At 63.1% G+C, this 19,914-nt stretch overlaps 1 protein-coding gene across 8 annotated transcripts in view; it reads right to left on the reverse strand.

The window, feature by feature from the left end:
- Positions 1-4,746: 4,746 nt before the first annotated feature.
- Positions 4,747-19,914, reverse strand: part of TRPM2 (transient receptor potential cation channel subfamily M member 2) — a 48,273-nt gene continuing 33,105 nt past the window's right edge. For 6 of the 8 annotated variants that reach the window (XM_079100720.1, XM_079100719.1, XM_079100721.1 and 3 more), the window contains 12 exons: positions 19,226-19,407; positions 18,871-19,003; positions 15,758-15,845; positions 13,677-13,764; positions 12,921-13,078; positions 12,119-12,195; positions 11,759-11,860; positions 9,074-9,160; positions 8,113-8,218; positions 6,773-6,874; positions 5,581-5,697; positions 4,747-4,949 (listed from right to left, as the gene is read on the reverse strand). In XM_079100720.1, the coding sequence (XP_078956846.1) occupies positions 4,824-4,949; positions 5,581-5,697; positions 6,773-6,874; positions 8,113-8,218; positions 9,074-9,160; positions 11,759-11,860; positions 12,119-12,195; positions 12,921-13,078; positions 13,677-13,764; positions 15,758-15,845; positions 18,871-19,003; positions 19,226-19,407 (1,366 nt within the window). In that variant the 3' untranslated portion in view covers positions 4,747-4,823. Of the gene's footprint in view, positions 4,950-5,580; positions 5,698-6,772; positions 6,875-8,112; positions 8,219-9,073; positions 9,161-10,264; positions 10,836-11,758; positions 11,861-12,118; positions 12,196-12,920; positions 13,079-13,676; positions 13,765-15,393; positions 15,562-15,757; positions 15,846-18,870; positions 19,004-19,225; positions 19,408-19,914 lie in introns of those variants that run through there. The other 2 variants (XM_079100725.1, XM_079100726.1) reach the window with 2 other exon arrangements.

Genomic DNA, 19,914 nt, shown 5'->3' on the forward strand with positions numbered 1-19,914 from the left:
TGTCTGTGTCCCCAGTTCATGTGCCCTGCCCCCAGGTGTGGCCTCTGCAGCAGGCATTCAGTGAAGACTAAGGGTGGCTCGGCCCCGGGGGCCTCCTGTCCTCCTAAGAGGAGACCAGAGGCCTCTTGCCCTCCACTCACACGCCAGGGAGAGGCCTTGTGAGGACGCAGGGCCTGTGGGGACTCAGACAGTGCGTTTTGTTCCCTGTTCCCCTGAAACTCTGTCTGAGAAATCCTTCCGGAAAGGCAGCTGGCCAGGCGCATCTGTGCCCTGCCGCTCACAGTCTTCTTTCCCTGCTCCCCGGGTGGCAAGTGACCAGGAGGAAAGCCCCGAGCTCTGCTGTCCTCCTGCAGGGCGCCAGGGTGGCCTGGAGCGGGCTCTGGCGTGGTTCTCATTTTGCTTTAGTTTAAAAGACTCTCTTTTGCCCTTGAGTCTGGAGTCCGTCTCACTGAACCTCACCATGGAGTCGCTGTCCCTGGGGCTGCCTGCTTGGTGGAGGGTCTGCCCTGTGACGGAGGAAGCCCCTCTCAGGCTTGTGGGTCCCTCCACATTTATCTCCCTCCCGGTGTCCTTCTCAGATGCCTGGATGCCACGGGCCCTCTGGGTCCTCCTCAGTCTCAGCGCTGCTCATGGCTTTCTCTGAGCAGAGGAGATCCTGGGGTTTTCAAGTTCACCTACAAGGAGATCCTGGGGTTTTCAAGTTCACCTACAAGGAGATCCTGGGGTTTTCAAGTTCACCTACAAGCAGGCAACAGGCACCACCCGTGGGGGCAGAGGGCCAGGCCTCTGGCGCCCCGGGCTCTTGGCTCTGCCCGCGCTCCTCGCCACGGCTCCTGCTCCTGGCCGGCTGCGTTTGGTGTGCACCTGCTCCATTCAGCGCTCTCGCGCCTGAGTCTTCTATCTCTGTGTGGTTGCTGCTCGCCCTTCTCTAGAGATCCTGCTCACTCTGCTTCCCCGAGGCCAGTTTTCTCACTTCGATGCTTCCTTTTGTTAATTCTGGTTTTCTTCAAATACCCAAAGGTTCTAGACCATCAGCGATTCAGTTAAAATTGGTTGGCTGCGTGTTGAACCGATTTTAGGTTAAAATCAGTAGCTTTAACATAGCCATGTTTTCCTGTCCAGAGGTGAGACCAAGAGGGCTCTGTGGCCACCCCTTGATGCCCCTCCTACCTCCCTGCACCACCACGACAGGTGTGCCTCAGATGGCTGCTGGGGCTCCAGCCATCTGGTCTTCATTCAGTCCACTTCCTCCTGCCCTCTCGCCAGCTCTCCCCCAGATTTTGCTTGCTGAGCTCTGCCCTGGAGGAAACGGTCCCTGCTCAGGACACGCTCACTTCCTTTGAGGTCACACAGGACCCTGGGTGCTACCCACTGCCCATGACAGGTTTGTCCACATCGGCACCTCTGGAATGTCCCCCGCCTGGCTCCTGTTCACTCCATGTTCTAACCCTGAGTCCCAACCCTCAGGCGCCTTGATCGCTGTACTGAGTGCTCCTGTCTCCCCACTCGGACCCCGCTCTCCGCTGGCTGGCCGTTGTGGGCACGCTCCTCCGTTCCCTTTCCACGAGACCCCCAGGGCAGGAGCAGTACTCAGCACTGGTGGCTGAGAGAGAATGGATGACCAGAACTCGTGCTCAGTGAGAGCCCCATGTCCCGCCTGCTTCCTCAGCAGCTGTGCTGCGTAGCACGGCGGTGAAGCCTGGGCTCCAGTCTTGGCTCATCCAGCTGCAGCCCAGGGGCCTGAGCAAGTGCCCCTGCCAGCAGGACCCGCTTCCTTGTCCAGAGGGGCAACATCAGGGGCATTGGCACACAGTGGGGCCAGAGCAGTGCCTGCAGCTGGGCTCAGTCCTGGGTTCTTGGTGCTGCTGCTGGAGTGGCCCAGCCCACACCCAGCCCACACCCAGCCCAGTACCCAGCCCAGTACCCAGCCCACACCCAGCCCAGCACCCAGCCCAGCACCCAGCCCAACACCTAGCCCAGTACCCAGCCCACACCCAGCCCACACTCAGCCCAGTACCCAGCCCACACCCAGCCCACACCCAGCCCAGCACCCAGCCCAGCACCCAGCCCAGCACCCAGCCCACATCCAGCCCACACTCAGCCCAGTACCCAGCCCACACCCAGCCCAGAACCCAGCCCAGCACCCAGCCCAGTACCCAGCCCACACCCAGCCCACACCCAGCCCAGCACCCAGCCCAGCACCCAGCCCAGCACCCAACCTGCATCCAGCCCACACTTAGCCCAGTACCCAGCCCACACCCAGCCCAGCACCCAGCCCAGTACCCAGCCCGTACCCAGCCCAGCACCCAGCCCAGCACCCAACCCACAGTCTGGCCCAGCATCCAGCCTGCTCCCTGTCCCAGGGGCGGAGCCAGATTTGGCCAGAGCGGCGTCTGCAGGAGAGCAGAGTTGGCAGGGTGGTGGGGCAGGGTGGGCGTGCTGCTGCCCCCAACTGCATTCAAGCCTTCAACAAGGCAGAAGTGGGCAGAGTGGGCACCAGCTCGTAGCTGCCCCTCTGGCTGGACTCCCGGCACGGCCCCACCCATCTCTAGGTGCCTATCAGCTGGAGGCTGGCCAGGCCGCCCTGGCCAACAGGAGCCAGAGCCAAGGGCACTGGGCACGGCACTCAGCAATGGGCAGAGCTCAGACCCAGAGCAAAGCAGACAGGGTGGAGGCGAGTGAGTGGGTCTGGGTGGACCTCCCTCCAGCACAGCAGGGACCCAGCGTGGGGACTCAGACTCCAGGCTGTGCCCGCGTCGCAGTCGCTGCTCAGAGCCCGGGACTGGTGGCAGACACAGGTTCCCGGGCGCCCAGTGCCTGCCCCTCAGCCCAGGGCTCAGGCCTGGAGGTGGAGCTTTGTCAGAGCTGGTGGGGGCGTGTAAGGAGCAAAATGAAATGTGTGACACTGTGTGCTGTGTGACTTGCGAGAAGTAACTTGAGTGCTCTGCTTGTGGTGAGGTAATGAGGTGGTGTTGCCCCGAGATAAGTCTGACGTTGCCCCAAGCTGGAGACACGTGCAACTGACCCCGAGTAAGATGACTGCCTTCCCTGACCCAGACCGGCTGCAGGGTCCGATAAAAAGGGTTTAAAAGGCTCGTGTTGAGCCCAGCCCCGTCTCCGTTTTACACCGATGGCGCCAGTGCCGCGCCCAGCCCGGAGGAGACTCGCTGACTTGCTCGTCGCTTGCGGAACATGCGTCGTCCTGACCGTGACCGAGACGTCCCCGTGGAGGTGACGGCGGAGCTGTCTCGTCTTCCACGACAGCGGAGCTGCCCGAGTGCCTCCCGCCTGAGATGTCCCCGCCCGGCCTGCCTGCGTGACCTCGCCGCCCTCCCTGCCTTCCAACCGTCCTCGCCATCAGGACTCCGGCCGGAGGGAGCTCCCCCGCGAGACCTCCTGAGCCGTCTTCCCGACCCACCTCTGGGAGTCGCTGCCCTTCGACTGGAGACCCGTCACACGGGAGTGGACCCTAGTGGTCGCGGGTCTCAGTAAGGAGCGAGTCTTGCTGATCCGGGGCTTACGGTGACTTAGTGATTAGGTCAGGTGTGAAGTTGGTGTGACTAGAGGGAAGATGACGGCAGTATTGTGCCATCAGCTCAAATAAAAGCCAAGCGGTCTTGGGCCAAATTTATTCTATTGACTCCTCTTGCCGCTGGTGACAGGGCGGGCAGCAGGCAGCGGGTCCACTGCAGCCCTGGGAACGTGGATGGGAGGCAGTGCAGGCGAGTCTCAGCCGAGCGGAAGGCAGAGGCCTGGCCCAGGGTGTCTGGCATCGCCTGCCAGCGTGTGGGGCGGCCAGGCCAGACCTGGGCTCTGAAGCCCGAGCAGGCACTGACCAGAGACCCTGTACGGTATGGGCCCCTGCAGGGTGAGGGCTCCATCATGAGGGGAAGCTGGTGGGAGGCATGTGGACGCGGACTCCGTGGGGGTTCGGGGAGAAGCTGGAGCTGGGGTTTGGAAACAAAGGAGGGAGGGGAGTCAGTGGCAAGAGTGAGTCTGGGCCCGAGGGGCCCACGGGAGACAGCAGGGACGGCAGGAGGGGCCCCGTGAGCCAGGAGGGGCTGCCGGCAGTCACAGCCCCGTCCGCGAGACGTCTGTAACTTCACTGTGGAAGGTGCTGGAGGGCTGGCCAGGCTGCCCGAGGATGGAGCACCCTGGGCTTCACACCGTTCCCCTCTGGTGGCTCCTGACAGTTTCTGCTTCCGTAAGTCACTGACCAAACCCAGGAGCCCCAGTCCCTGCCAGCCACGGCTCCTTCCTGCCAGAGCGGGCCCTTGGCTCCTGGGGCGGAAGGCAGTCCGGGCCTTGGGTGCTTCTCTGGACCCCGCAGTGCACGTGTCCCGTCTCAGGAGAGTCCTGGACCTTGGGCTTCACACGCACCCCCGCCTCGGCAGGCGAGGGTCTACGTCAGACCATCTCACACGAGAAGCCACCTTGGAGGCCAGGCAGGTCACCCTCCCCACACCCTCACGGGCGTTGGCAGGAGGAGGCCACAGGATCCAAAGGAAGCCAGCCGGGCTGATGCAGCTGCAGGGTGGACACGCCACTCCTGGTGACATGGCCAGGAGGGACTGGTCCCTAGCCGGGGGTTGAGGCTGCCAGGCCGGCCCCCAAAAGGGCTCGGGCTCCTGGACGCTGAGTGACGGCCATCTGCCTCTCTCCTCTCAGGAGCCTCGGGGCCTTCTGGCTCAGGAGCTCCCTGGCCAGTCCACTCGCAGTGGCCTCAGGGGTGTCGTCTGCACTGGACCCCACACGGAGGCCCAGGGCTGCGTGCCTCGGGCAGCAGGTGTCAGCCGTGCAGGCCGCCGAGAGACGCCAGCCAGTCAGTAGTGAGCTCCAAACAGAGCAGCTGCCTCCTGGAGCACGGCCTTGTGGTCAGCGTACAGAGGGATGCGCCTGTCCACCACCTGCCATCGGATGGACACCCCGGGGTCGCGGGCGTGCCAGGACTGGAAAGACAGAGATGGCCATCACTCCTCCCCAACCGCCCGGGTCAGCACACCCCAAACCCTCAGGCTGCAGGGCCCTGAGGACCCTGCCACCCTGGTCTCCAGCTCACGCGGCAGGCCACCACCTGGCCACTTGCTTTGCAAGATAAGAAAGAGAACACTGGCTGCAGGCAAGGCGGCCTGCCATGCCGGGACCCTCACGTGAGGGAGTCGCTGAGCCACCCACCAGCGAGCGTCTCGTCCTGCGGGCAAAGCCCCGGGCTTGTGTGTGACTGTACCACCTGGTCTGGATCAGGAAGGCACTGGATGGACCCAAAAGCAGGGGACTCTGCGCCAGGGCAGGGACGTCCTTGCCAGCCTCACCCTGGGCACCATCCTTGAGCATCACCATGCCCTGCCATCAAAGCACCCAAGTCCCAGGACGGGGCCCTTGGGCCACCTGGCCAGCCTCCCGGCTCTGGCCACCTGCAGTGGCTCTAAGGTTCCTTCCCAACAAGACTCCGACCCCAGCAGCCTCCATTCTCTGACCCTGAGTCTGGGCAGACACCCCCTCCTGGAGCCCTGGAGGCACATACAGAGCACAGCCCTGCCTGGACCTCCCACTGCCCACCACAGGGGCCCAGCCTCCTACAGAGTTCAGCCTCTTCAGCTCCACGTCATTCTGGTCCTGGAAGTGGACGCTGATGGCCACTGTCTCGATCCAGGCATTGTCCGTGTTCCTCGGATCGTCCACATACCCTTTGTACACCTGGGGGCACAGCGGGACACTGGAATGAGCAGACCCCAGACACCCCAGCCCCCACTGTGGGCTCAGATCCAGAGGGAGGGGCCTCCTGCCACGGGCCCTGAGCCTCCCCTGCTGGCGCTCCTGCCCACGCCGCCTGCTTGAAGCCACCCTGCGGGGTTGCCCAGCATCGGTGTCCTCCCTGATCACCATTTGGGGCTCACTGTCTCCCCATCCCACTCCCAGCCTCGAGCCCTGCGTCCCCCAGACGCCAGCACCTCCTGCCTGAGCTGGGTCCCCAGAGGCCCAGGAAGGATCCCAGGGCTGGAGATCCAGGAAAACGTTCTGCTCAGAGACAGGCCAGACACCCGAGCTGCAGGCTGCAGCGCCCACCCACAACCCCAAACCGGCCCGAGGCGGGCCGCCGGGGCCAGGCCGGCCGTGGGCTGCCCACAAGAGGGTGTGGGACTCTGTTTGGGGTGGAGGAATGTCCTGGAACTAGACAGTGGTGAGGCTGCACAGCACTTAGCGTGCTAAATACTGTGGTATTGCCCACGTTCAACAGCCATGCGAAGCCACTTCAGAAACGGTTCGCTCCTTTTAAATAGTAAAAACAAAGGAGGTGGCCCCAGTGCCCCCAAAAGTCTACACAGGACACTGCTGGGTCTGGAGGTCAAAGCCACAACTGTCAGCCTGAGACGGGGAGCAAGCAGAGCGCCAGGGAGGACTGCTCCAAAGAGCGACGGACAGACGCGAGTCCAGAAAATGCTGCCGGGTGTTGGACAGAGGTCAGTGGGTGAGTCCCCACATAACAACAGGACCGTCACGGATCACGGGAACAGCAACCACCGAGGACGTGCAGGGTGTTTTCAGAAGCATGCACAGGTTTGCACACAGGGAGAGGGGCAGGGTGAAGAGGGCCCGGCTCCTGAGGAAGTGGACGCCACGGCCTGCCTCAGGGATGATAGTCCAGCCACCTGTCACCCAGCAGGCTGGGCAGGTCCCCGGCGCCCTGTGTGCTAGTTCTGCACCCTTGCAACCACACAGCACCCAGGGGCCAGCGTGCACAGGGGGGGACGGGCAGCAGGGCCAGCCTGACCTCCACACCCTGCTTCAGCAAGTTCTCAACAGCCGGCCAGGACTCTTGCCGGAGAATCTGCTTCAGCTTCTGCGGCAGCATCTCCCCTGGCTCCCGGGACCCCTGGGAGAGAAGGAGGCAAAGGCTGGATGCCAGGCCACCCTGGGACCCCCCCTCCACTGGCCACCTGCCCAGTATGGGCAGCCAGCCAGCCCCCCAGGAACTAAAAGCTGGCAAGTGCCTGGCGGTCTGGAGTCAGCTGTCTCAGGGCTGAAGTGACACTGTCCAGAACCACTGTCCACGTCAGCATCCGAGAGCCCTGGCAGCCTGCACAGGGGCGTGCTGGGCAGAGCCGCAACCTTCAAGACTGGGATAGGCCTGGGATCCTGTGCAGGGCCTTGGGCCCCCAGGAGGGCAGCAATGCTGTGCCTCCCACATCCTGGCCACCAGAGCAGTGGGCAGGCTGGCTGGGTCCTCTGTGTTTGCTAGTGTCCCCCTGGGCTGCCACACACCAGGCTCTCGGCACTCAGAAAGCTCAGGGCTGCAACTGGGTGCTGGCCCAGGAATCCACGATCCACAGCCTGAAGACCCTGGTGGCACCGCTGCCCTGGGGACACACCAGTGACACATGCTCCCTGCAAAGCAGCCGCTGGGCCATGGGGATGGGCCTGGGGTCAGAGGAACCCAGTGACTGTGGGGCGAATCACAGTCTCCCCAAGAAAGGGGGTGGAGGACAGGCCCTTGGACTCTAGGAGCCCCAGCCAGAGGCTGGCGGCACTCAGCCCTCCCGGCGTGAACCGCCCCCTCCGAGCCCTGAGGTAAGGAGAGGCCTGGCGGGAGAGCAGCGGCTGGCCTAGGAGAGCTCGGAAGCGGCTTGGAGCCACCTGGACAGGTGAGTCCTGGCCTCTGCTGTCCATCCCCACGAGGCCTCTGGGGAGCCCTTCAGCCTTCAGCCCTGCAACCAATCACCACCCTGAGCTGAGGGCCTGCCCCCGCTGCCCCTGCACAGCACCGTCCTGACTTTGGGGATCAGCTCAGGTCCTAGATGGGGGGGAGCCGTCTCCCCCGTGCCTTGAACTCTGCCAGGGGTCACCAGCCAAAGGGAGCCGGGCCTGGGACACTGTGGGTGCTCAGTTAGTGTCTATGCAAGGACAAGAACCTGAGGCTAGGCTCCCACGGCGGCAGAAGGGACGGGGCGCAGGAGGGAGCAAGGCGGCTTTGAGTCCAGAGCCCCGGAGGCCACGCACTCCCTGCGGGGACCCAGGGGCGGCTGGTGCTCAGTCAGTGGGAGGACGGCAGTGGGCCAGTGACAAGAGAGGCAGGCCATCAAGTAGCCACCGCCATGACCATGTCCAGCTTACCCCTGGCAGGGCCCAGAGCTCCGCAAGAGGCCACTTCACCACCAGCACCTCCAGCATTTTCTTGATGCTCTTCCTGCAGATGGCGCCATCCTGGTTCCTCCTCCACCTGCAACAGAGCTGGCTGGCACCTGGTGGAGCTGGCTGGCACCTGGTGGAGCTGGCTAGCACCTGGTGGAGCTGGCCGGCACCTGGTGGAGCTGGCTGGCACCTGGTGGAGCTGGCTAGCACCTGGTGGAGCTGGCCGGCACCTGGTGGAGGTGGCCGGCGGGCCCCCTGTCCCTGAGCAGCCTTCAGGGCTGGGACAGCACCCCGCTCCTGCCCCCGCTCCTGTCTTCTTTTCTAAGCCCCAGGTCCCCCGAGGAAGAGCAGCCCGTGGCCACGGAGGGAACGTCCTCCCACCTCCAGCCCGTCGGTCTAGGAAGGGCCCAGGCTTTCTAGAGACCTTCTCCTGGCCCAGCTTTCCAGCCCCACGTAGCTCAGAAATCCCGCTGTGAGCCCAGGGCAGCCTGGGCGGTCCCGGGGTTGCTCAGGATGTGGCCAGCCTGCACCAGGCCCGCTCAGGGCGTGTCCGCTGTGGGTGTGGGGTCATCCCAAACATCAGCACCAGCAGGCACGGGTCCCTCTCCTCCCATTTCTGTGAGCTCTGCTCCTTGGCAGGGTCCTGACTGCAGCTCCTGCCTGTCCCCCGGGGGCTCTCTAAGCAGGGGACTCGGAGGGAGGGCAGCCTCCAGGGGAGAAGGGGCTGGCTGGGCTTTTCCCAAGCGGGTGGTGTCCAGACGTTCCTGCCCTGTTTCAGAGCGTGTCCATGTTGAACCACAGACCCCTCCCCTGGCCCCAAGTGCCAGGTCCCCAAGCACCCTCCTGGCTCTTGGGCACACAGGGAGCATCATGAAAGCCCCTCCTATGGCACATGGGCGACCCTGTCCCTGAGGTGCCAATCCCTGGCCAGGCCTGGTCTCACCGGGTGACCACAGGGTGCAGCGCATGGTTGGGTCCAAAGTAGCTGAGGCTCCCGCGTCCACGCAGCCCCGTGCGGCCCATGGGGTTCCTGGGGTGGAGAGGGAAGGGCTCAGCCTGCCACCCCTGTTGAGCAAATCAGACAAGGCAGGGCACCTGGGCAGCTGGCGGGGTGTGTGGGGCCAGCTGACCACAGGTGGGGCCAGCAGGGTCCACGTGCCAGCTCCTGCCCAGACCTGCCTGGCCCAGGGAGATTCCACGGGGGCCTCGCAGGGGTCAGGCAGGGGCTTCCAGTTCACAGGGGTCACTTGACCAGGGGTATCTCCTGGGCAGAGGTCCACCCCACTTGGCCAGCAATCGTTAAGATAACCACCCCTTCCCCACAGAGTGGCCACTGTCCGTTGCTGGGGCCTGGCCTTGTCTACCTCTGAAGGCCTGGGTACAAGACAGAGTGGCCTCCACAAGGTGGCCTGGTGGGAGGGCAGTGAGGAGACGTGGCCAACACGAAGAGGCCCTTCACCCAGCAGCCATGGCCACAGAAAATGGGTCTCCACACTGGGAACCCATCTCGAGGGCCAAGGCCAGGAACAGGGCTGGTCATGTGCCCCCAGCACGGGGCACCACCCTGGGTGGCACTTCCCTGCCTGGCAGGGCCCCTCTGCTCTCACACACCAGGTCCTGTCCCAGGTGAGTCCTCCAAAGGGCCACTTCCCAGAGGGCCCCAGGCACCAGCACTGCCGGGCGCACTGAGGCACGACGGCAGGCCTGCCTGCTCTCTCCTGGTCACCTTCCCACAGCAGCGCCTGCCCCTCCCCTGCCCACTCTGCCCATCCCGGGGCCCTGTCCCGGCACCCCAGGTCCTAGGCCTGTAGCCCACTGACCCGCCCCTGGCTGCCCTCCCCACACAGCCCAACGCTGTAGCCGCTCACCTGGCTAAAATGCCAGTGGCCCAGCCCTGCCTCCACTGAGCAGGGTCACCCAAGAGCCCCCTCTGCACCAAACCCACGGCTGGGTCCCTGAGCTCCCACCCCATCCACCGACCAGGCCCCCAACATGGCTCTATCGGAGCTGGTGAAGCCCAGAGGGGCCTTCAGGTCAGGGGGTGAGCCCTCGACGGGGCAGAGGCCAGCTCTCCCTCCTCCTGCCTCCTCCTCCCTCCCTGTCACCAGGCGAGCAGCTGAGACCCCACGCTCACCCCCTGTGTGCTGCCTGACACGAGCCCAAGGCCACAGGGCCAACCAGCATGGGCTGGACCCTTTAGGACTGTGAGCCCAAACTAGCCTCCTCTTCCTGGGGTCACCTCAGGTGCTGCTCACCTCGAGGGGAGCTGACAAGCAGGTGGCACGTTATCTCTCCTCACACCTCGGAAAACCTCCACTGCACCAAAGGCTCAGTGGAAGAAATACATTTTAAAACACGTGAGAAGAAAATGGGCATGTGTGTGTTTATAGTCGGTATGGTCTGAATATGGTTCCTCCCCTCCAAAACCCAAGTCAAAATCAAGTCCCATTCTGAGATTTAGGATTGGGACATGGTGGACCATTAAGGGGCGACTGGAGCTCAGCAGCCCCCAAGCGCACAGTCCGTTCTGGGGACTGATGGGTTAGGGTGGACGGGCTGTCTTGAGAGTGGGTCTGGCCATGGGGTGTCCTGCACTGCCTCAGGAAGAACCCCCAGTGGATGCAGGCCCTGACCATGGGCCAGAACCACACGCCAAAGTGGACCTCCCTTCTTTATAACCTTGCCTCGTCGGCAGTCATATCATCACCAACGCTAACAGGCGAAGAAACGCCAGAGAGAGAAAACACGCCTGGGAAAGTAGTCCACCACTCATCAGCGAACTGCGAGCCTGCTGTGTGGCCTCCCCGCTCCCTGGTCTCCACACGGCCCCGGCACATCAGGCGCTTCCCCACACGCCTGCCTGTTCCTGCCGGTCACCTGCCTGCTCTCCTGGTCCCCTTCCCACAACAGCCCCTGCTGCTTCCCCTGCCCACTTTGCCCCCGTCCCAGGTGTCCCTGCCACCAGAGTGGGACACAGGCCAAAGCCCTGGCTGCATCTCTGTCCCCTGCCACCTCCTCTGGCTCCGGGTCAGAAGCCCACCCTGTTCCAGAATGTCCCGCACAGTCCTGCACCGCCTCCCCTTCCTCCAGGGCCCCGCACTCCCCTGCTGCCCACGTCCCAGGGACCTTGTCCCTCTGGGCCTGCCAGCCCTTCCTGCCAGCCCCTCACCAGGGCAGGGAAACCGCCTCCCCTGCCCCAGCCTGGCACATGGGGCACACAGGCCACCTGACAGCTTCACGGCGGCCCCTCTCTTGCACAGGGGGACGTGCCAACTATGGACACCGGGAAAGGTCACCCCCTGACATGTGAGTCCTCAGCCACCACCCCTGTGGCAGAGGCTGTCTTCCCACACGTGACCCTTGTCATCCCCGCTTTACCACCACAAGCCCAAGTCCCCAAAGGTCGCATCAGAGACCAGGGACAAGCCTACCAGGCGCCCTGGGGGCGAATCCACCGCCTCCCCACCAAGCTTCCCAGGCAGGGCACCAAGAAGGTCTCCAAGCAAGAGCTAAGGAACGCCAAACGTCGAGGGCTTTCCTCCAGAAAGGTGCCCCGTGTGCCACCGGCAGACACTGCCCAGACGCAACCCCAAGGGCTGTGCTGAGGGCCGCCCAGCGGGCCACTCACAGGGGGAGCCCGTCCCGCACCACGTAGGCCCCGTGGAAGCTGCGCCGGTCCCTCGATCCGTCCAGGGCGTTGTAGGTGATCTTGGACAGAGGCTGCGGGGTGCTGGGAGCAGAGGAGAGCACACGTCCCCGTGAGAGGAAGGCGGGGCAGAGCGGGCGCCGGGGCCCTGGGCCCAGCCTTGCCTGTGCCAGCTGCCGTGACCCAGGCCTGGGCTGCAGAGGGGCCTCAGGCCTCAGGCCATGCCCCATGTCAGGAGGCGTCAGAGAAGAAACGAGGCAGACCCTCCCAGCTGGCCTCCGGCAGTTCTTGGGGTCCTCTGTGAGGAGCCCCATCCGGGAGGGATGAGCAGGGGCCACTCACTCTCCCACGGGGTCCACAAGAGCCACGTCCTTCCTCTCGGCCGTGTAAAAGGGAGGGTCGTAGATCGTAAACTCCACCTGCACAGAACGGGCAGCTTCTCAGGGTTTCACCTGGAAGAAGTGGACCCCAAGAACCAGGCGGGCCTGGGGCCGTGCCCAGGCGGGACCACCACCACCCTGGCACACACAGCAGCTGTGACGGGGCAGGACTGGGGAAGGTCAGCCACACGTGGGACAGCCACACAGGGGCCCAGCATGGGCAAGGACATGGCAGCCCAGGAGGGGGTCTTCCCAGGGGTGGGGAGTGGGCTCAGCAGGACCCTGAAGGTGAGAGGGATTCCTCACAGCAGAATGGGGAGGAGGCAGCCACCTGGAATGTTCCAGAAGGGCTGAGAGACTATGAGAGAGGGAGGGGTGGACTCCCCAGTGCCAGTATCATTGCTGTCCCTTGCCTGTCTCTCATGCCTACTGCTGGAGAGGGGGAGGGCTGCTCCCTGGGGGAGTGGCCCTGGGGCAAGGGGGAGGCGAGGGCCTTGGGCCAGGCCAGCTGGGGTGATGACCAGCTGCAGCAGCAGCCTGGGCCATCAGCTTGTGTGGGCTGGAGCTCCCCGCAGGCCCTCTCTGCCATCTACCTGACCCACCTGCCTCAGTTTCCCCATCTGTCAAGTCAGGGCCACCAGACGTTCAGAGCCCGTGAGGCTGCCGTGCTGGGGAGCCGTGAGGAGCACAGGAGGGGCAGGGCAGGACACCTCCCCCTCCCAGAGCCCGCCCCTCCTGCTCTGGGCACACAGGAGGGCACGCACCTCCCAGGGAACCTTCTCGTTGGGCACGGGGAAGCGTGTGACGGGGGAGCTGGGGTAGAGGAGGTGCCGGGCGTTCACGTGATAGCCATCTCCTGGCTCCTCAGCCTTCTTCCTGGCGCCCAGGTCAGCGTCTGGCTCGTCGCAGGCCTTCTGGGGTGCTGGGAGGGGCAGAGCGGGCACAACACGAAGCCCAGCCCGGTTCAGATGCCAGTGCCAGGGGCCTCTGCCCCCGGGGCCCACGCTGGGAGGGCAGCAGTGGCTCAGGACAGCGTCCCCAGCCAAGGCAGCTGCAGCCAGAGCTCTCAGCAGTGGGCGGAACTCACAGTCCGCTGCCAAGGCCTGCCCACTCAGTGGTGGCACGCTGGCCCTTTGGGGCCAGACCCATCCAAGGAAAGCTACTCACTCATGTCCATTTTGGGTCAGCTGCACATTCAGGAAAATGAACTTTGTTTTCTGTTCCTTGGGCCACGGGGTGGTCTGACATCTGGACAACTTGCCCACCCTTGCCCCAACTTTGCAGCCAGGCGTGAGGAGGTGGTCAGAGTTAGCGGGCCAGGCTGCCCCAGTCAAATCGGGAGACGGGCCGGCTCCCACAGGGGCAGGTCCTGGGCTCCCACAGGGGTGGGCCCTGGGCTCAGGATGGGCCGAGCTGAAGGCTGCTTCCACAAGGGCCCTGCAGCTGCCTCTCCTCCTGACCCACCCGGACTCAAGCACGCAGGCTGGTGGAGACCACTGCTGGCGTGGACACCCACTCACCCAGAATGGGCACGCCTGCCTCCGAGCCAAAGCCACTGTCCTTCAGGGTCGTCACGATCCAGTGCAGAGCTCTGGTCGTCTGCGCCACCTGGAAGGTGAGTCCCAAGAAAGGTCTGCCTGGCACCTGCTGCCCACCAGCAGGCACCCTTCTGCCCTCCACCCACCTTGACAGTGAGGCTGGCAGCTGGCCCAGGGCCTCGCTCCCCAGGAGCCACGGGCACCAGCTGGAAGCCCATCCTCCCCTCACACGCTCAGCCTCTTGGCATCTTGAGCTGTTTGAAAGTTAAAAGCACATCTGCTCCTCAGGCAGCTGGCGAAACACCAGGACTGGCCAGGGCCCTGGAAACCCTGCTTCCCTGGGTGGGTGGACGCTGGCTGCTGACCCCAGTGTCAGATAGTGCTGCTTGCCCAAGAGAGGCAGTGACCATGGGACTGGACACAGAGAGGCAAGTGGACCAACCTGCAGCCCCCAGGGGTCAAGTCTGACCTGCAGTGGGAGAGGGGGTGCCATGAACAGAAGCAAGAGGCACTCAGCCCTGCTCCTGAGGAGCTTCCCCAGAGGCCGGTGCACAGAGGCCACTGTGCGGCCTGTGACAATCAAGGCCACACGGAGTTCCATGACCGCTGCACCTGTCGGAGGTGTCCGCAAGGCCTGGACCCTCAGGGAGCCCTGGGAGATGGCAGCCTGGGCAGGGCTGGCCAAAGCTGGACACCCAGCAGCACGCACCAAGCTGGAGGGGAACAGCAATGAACTTGGAGCAGGGCTCGTGCTGGCTGGCTGGGCTGCTGTGGCTGCATGGCCTGTCAGGAGCACCAGCCCCAGGGCCTGGTCCATGGACACGGACCAGGGGTGGCAGAGGCTGAAGGACAGGAGGTGTCGGGGGAACCAGTGGACAAGGTGGGCCATGACCTTGATGGTAAGAACACACACAGGACTCTGGTGACATCCATCCCAGGCACGAAGCTGCTATGGACCCCAGAACTGCCCTGCTGAGTCCCCTGGATCCCGGACAGCAACAAGGGAGCCAGGCCTCCCCACCACAGCCTCCCTCCCCATGCCGCGGGTGCCAGCGCTGCCCGGTCAGCAGGACTGTGTCACCTTCCTCACCGCACTCCCTGTCACTGCCCCTCCCGCTCAGACAGCACCGCAGTTGCAGGGCATGTGGGGAGTGGGCACCAACCCCCGTGGGCTGAAGTGCCCCTCACTCGGGTTCCCTGGGAGCCCTGGAAAGCACTTTCGCTTAGAAATAATCTTTGCAGATGCAATTAGTTAAGGTGTGCTCACTGTGGTTCAGGGTGGACCCTGCATGCAGTGAGTGGTGTCCCTGGAAGAAAAGGAGGCCCAGACCTACAGGATGGATGAGGCTGGGTGAAGACGGACACAGGGACCCGCGTGGGGGACACAGCCAAGGGAGGCCTGGGACCAGCAGAAGCCAGAAGCAGCAGAAAGGACCCTCCTTGGGACTCTCCAGAGGGAACAGAGCCTTGACTGTGGACTGTGGACCTCCTAAACCAGTTTCTGGTGTGGAAGCCGCCGAGTCTGTGGCCTTTTGTTATGCAGCTCCAGGAAGCTCACACCTCAGGGCAGGACCAGGCCAAGCCACTGGCTTCATGCCACCCAAGATGGCTCTGCCCTCCCTGACCACCCTCCTCGTACACCACAGGCTCCCGAATACAACCTCCAAGGCGAGGAGCCACACCCCAGCCATCTAGGCACCTGTTCCCTCCCGATGCTGCTCTGTGCAGCCCGGTGGTCCCCGGGGAAGCTCAGAGTCATCTTTACACAGCCCCCGCGGCTCTCCTCCTAGTTCCCGCTTGGCCGCCGCAGGCTCGAGAGCAGCGCGGCTTCTTCAGATCCTCCCTACCTCAGGGAGCCTGCCCGGGGCTGGAGGGGGGACAAGCAGTCTGCTCCTGGGACCAGCCAGGAGCAGGAGCCGGTAGGCAAGCACCACACCGTGCAGGCAGGGAGCTGTGCCGCAGAGGGCGCTCTCCTGGCTGGGGGTGACTTCTCTCAGCTCCCCCCGTCTCTGTGTTGTTTCCCGGAGTGCTCAGTCTCCATGATGACCCCACCCGCAACCCACCTGTTCCTCCAGGGAGGCCAGTCTCTGCTCCACGGAGCTCGATCTCTTCAAACGGTCCATGTCCAGCAGCTCCACCATGGTGTCCACCCTGAAAGAGGACACAGCTGAGCCCCAGCTGACGTCGGGGCCCTGGGACACTGGGGAAATACGAACCCACTTGCTGGCGGCCCTACCAGAGCCCGCGGCCCAGGCTCTGCGCTGACCGGCACTGTAGTTGTCTCCTCCGGGTTGGGAAGTATTTCTAATGAGGTTTCTGCTGCAGGTGAACTGCTAGCACCCTAGAGGGGACGTGTTCCAGCAGACGCATGGCCCAGGCTCACAGGGCCAGGCGGACGGTCAGCAGGGGTCTGGGAAGAAGCAGGTGAGTAGGGGCACACACCTGAGCTGGGCATCTGGATTGGCCCCGGGTGGCCCCCCACTCTGAGCCCCGAGTCACAGGGACTGAGGTGGCCCCCCACTCTGAGCTCCGAGTCACTGGAAGCGGCTGGTTGGTGTGGGGGTGGGGTACTGCTCTGTTTAGGGAGTGTTTGGGTTTTGTCTTAACTTTGCTAAAACATAGGCACTTCTGCCGACCTTGGCCTCTGTGACCATGGTTAGAGTGACCACGGTCATCCCGTGCCCAGATCTCTGTCTGGTTTTGCCAGGGGTGGCTTCTTCTCCTGCCTATGGTGCCAACTGCTGGCAAAGTTCTTCTATAACAGAGTGACAGCCATTTCAGCAATGGGCAAGTGTCACTGGGGTGTGCCCACTCGCAGGCATCTGGGGAAAGGAAGAGGGTCTCTGCTGAGGGCGTTGCTCTCACCCACACAGTCCCACTTCAGCGCCGGCTTTGCCTTTGCAGGTCTGCAAGTGCGCTAGAGCAGTTGTGGGACATCTTTGGACCCTGTGCTTGGGTCGGGATGAGACGTGGGAAGCATCTACATCTGCAGACAGCTTGTCAGGGACCCCAGACCTTCAGCCCTGCACTGCGGTGAGAAGCTGGAGTCAACTCAGCTCAGCCACAATGCTGGGGGCCTGGTACACAGTACCCAGTACTCCATGGTGCTCCAGGGCCTCACATCCCTCCCCAGACCCAGGCAGGGCTGATGTAGGGCCCGTGCAGGGCCCAGGGGTTATTTCAGCATTTTGCCAGTTGCCTGGTGTTTTGTAGGATCTTATCTACACCAATTTTTGGTCAAGACTCCTAGACACATGAACCAGAACTTTGAAAATGTGAGTGATATCTTAGCATGCCAGTTACCACTCCAGCGGAAGCATTCGGCAGGGACTGTCTTGGAAAGTTTTATATTTTAAGTAAGCTTTTTTGACCTTAGGAGATAACCAGCAGAGCATGACTTCCTGTGGGTTTCAGGCTGGGCATCAGCATCAGATCCATTCTGAGCCTCCACAGCTTTGAAACATCTGGGACAAAGCGGCTGGGTGGACAATGGGAGCTGATTTCTTTGGGACCAGCCTAGTTTCTTAAAGCAGGGCACTGCAAAGTCACAGGGCAGGTGTTCGAATCCAGGCCACTCTGTTGACCATGAGTAAATGGCAGGCTACCTGACTTCTACTTCCTCGACAGTAAAGATGGATAAACACCGCCTCCCTCTGCAGGAGGAGTGAGCGAGAAGGTGCAGGTGAATGCCTGGCCCAGAGAGCCCTCGGCACACCTGTCGTCAGTACTCTCATGCTGACTGCTGAACTTCAGTGATACTGCTCCCAGTTTTGGGGCTCTGTGGCAGAGATCCTAACGGGTGGAGGGGCCTTTCAGAAACACCCTGAGCACCATCACCATCATTACCACCACCGCCGCCACCATCACCACCACCACCACCACCAACACCATCACCAACACCATCATCACCACCACCATCACCACCATCACCACCACCATCACCACCACCATCACCACAATCATCACCATCACCACCACCACCACCACCGTCACCACCACCACCATCACCAACACCATCACCACCACCACCATCACCACCACCATCACCACCACCATTGCCACCACCATCATCATCACCATCACCAACATCATCACTGCCACCACCATCACCATCACCACCACCACCATCACCACCACCAACACCATCACCAACACCATCATCACCACCACCATCACCACCATCACCACCACCATCACCAATACCATCACCACAATCATCACCATCACCATTACCACCACCACCGTCACCACCACCATCACCACCACCACCATCACCATCACCAACATCATCACCATCACCATTACCACCACCACCATCAGCATCACCATCATCACCAGCATCAGCACCACCATCAGCACCATCATCATCAGCTCTGTCACCTACAGTAACCTCCATGCCAGAGCAGGAGCTGCCTTAACTAGGTGGCACCTCGTCCCCTTCCCCACCCTCCCTTCACTTAATGAGGAACCTGGAGCCAGACAGGAGCAGGGCTTGGCCACAGTGAGACACGCTGAAGCAGAGCCCTGAGGCTGGGTCTCCCTGCAACCTGCTGCTGGGCAGTCAGGTCCTGCCAGCAACTACAAGGGCTGATGGGTTGGGGGCAGAAAGGAGGGAACAGCAAGATCTTTCACCAGCCTTGCATCCTGGAAAGAAGTGAGGGGGTGGAGTGGAGAGAGGGAGACGGTACAGTTGTGCCAGCGTTCCAGGGCTGGGCTCTGGGCCCCAAGGAGCCGCAGCAAGGTGCTGCACCAACAGCCACACAGGCAGCCATCCTTGGCACAATCCTGAACTCTGTGTGTGGATGTCCTCCCCAGCCCTTCCAAGTTAGCCTCCTGTGGAGGCCTGTCCCTTCTCTAGCCCACTGGGTCTTCCTCCCCTCACCCAGCCTCCCCTAGGACCCCACAGGGCCTGGGTGAGCTGTTGGGTACAGGTCTGTGGGCCTGTAAGGGTCCAGGTGATGGTGATGGTGGCGATGGTGAAGACCTGTGTGGGCTATCTGATGGCCAGAGTCCTTCTGTGCTGGGTGAGCTGGGCAGGGATGGCCATTTCCTAGCATTTGGGCACAGTGACATCCAGTTCTCCCTCCATGGCATGAGCCTGGGTCTCCCCAGGTGGGTTGGCACTCTGTCCCGTGGATCGCAGCAGCTCCCACCCTGGACCGCCGGGCCTCCGTACTTGCTGCTAATGTCTTGAATCTTCTGCTCTGGCTGCTGGTGGTGCTGGTACTGCTGGTTCTGCAGGTAGTTCTCCTTCAGGTAGATCTCCCAGGACAGGAGGGCTGCCTCCTCATTCTTCTCCAGCTTGTTCTCTGTCGGGACAGGGCTGGGTCAGACAGAGGGGACTGGAACCCACCGAGACCTGACCTGGGGCCCCTGGGCCTGTCACCCACCTGCCCCCACCGCACCTGTGGTGCCCAGTAGCCTGAGCGGTCAGCATGCCTGCTGAGCCTTCCGTCTTCTAGAAGGAGCTGCCCCCCAGGGCCCCACCTGCACCCCAGGATGGCTGCGCAGGCGATGGGGAGGCCACTCACTGAGCTGCTTGTGCCTCTTGGCTGGGATCTTCAGGACCACTCTCTTGACCAGGAGCTGCAGGTGGCTGAGGAGGATGAAAGGGGGTGGCGCGGGGGGCCGGCCGTGGTACTCCTCTATCAGGTCATGGCGCTGGAACTTCCAGATCTGGTCCGTGTGCTCCTGGACCTGCTGGAACGTGTAGCTGGCAGGGAGGTCAGGAGGACAGGAGGTCAGTGTGTCAGCAGGAAGCAGGCGCGGGTGTCTGGTGGGTACCCAAGGGCAGCAGAAGCAGCGGCACAGGGGCACAGCTTGGGACACCACAAGAGGTGGGCCGGCTTCCTGAGAGCCCGGTGGGAAAGCCCACAAGCCACGTGACTCTCAGAGGCCGAAAGCCTTCCTAGTGGACAGAAGTGGACAGACACCGATGCTCTTGACCTCTAGGAGGGGTTCATCTCCAGATGGTGTCCCCCCGGCCTTGTGCAGACGCCACCATCCAGGTGTGTCTTGAGGCTGGGCCTGGGCAGAGGACATCCCAGTCAGACGACTGGCCTTCTGCCAGCCTGGCCTCTGGTTCCCCGTTCAAGTGGGAGGCTCTCCACGTTAACACGGCGGCCAGCCCAGTCTCGGCTGATGCGAGCGGAGACGGGCGCCTGACAGCAGGAGGGAAGGGCTGTCAGAGCCGTGGCTGGAGCACGCCTGCAGAGGTGGC

The sequence above is a fragment of the Sciurus vulgaris genome (genome assembly GCF_902686455.1).
Source record: "Sciurus vulgaris genome assembly, chromosome: 10".
NCBI lineage: Eukaryota > Metazoa > Chordata > Mammalia > Rodentia > Sciuridae > Sciurus > Sciurus vulgaris.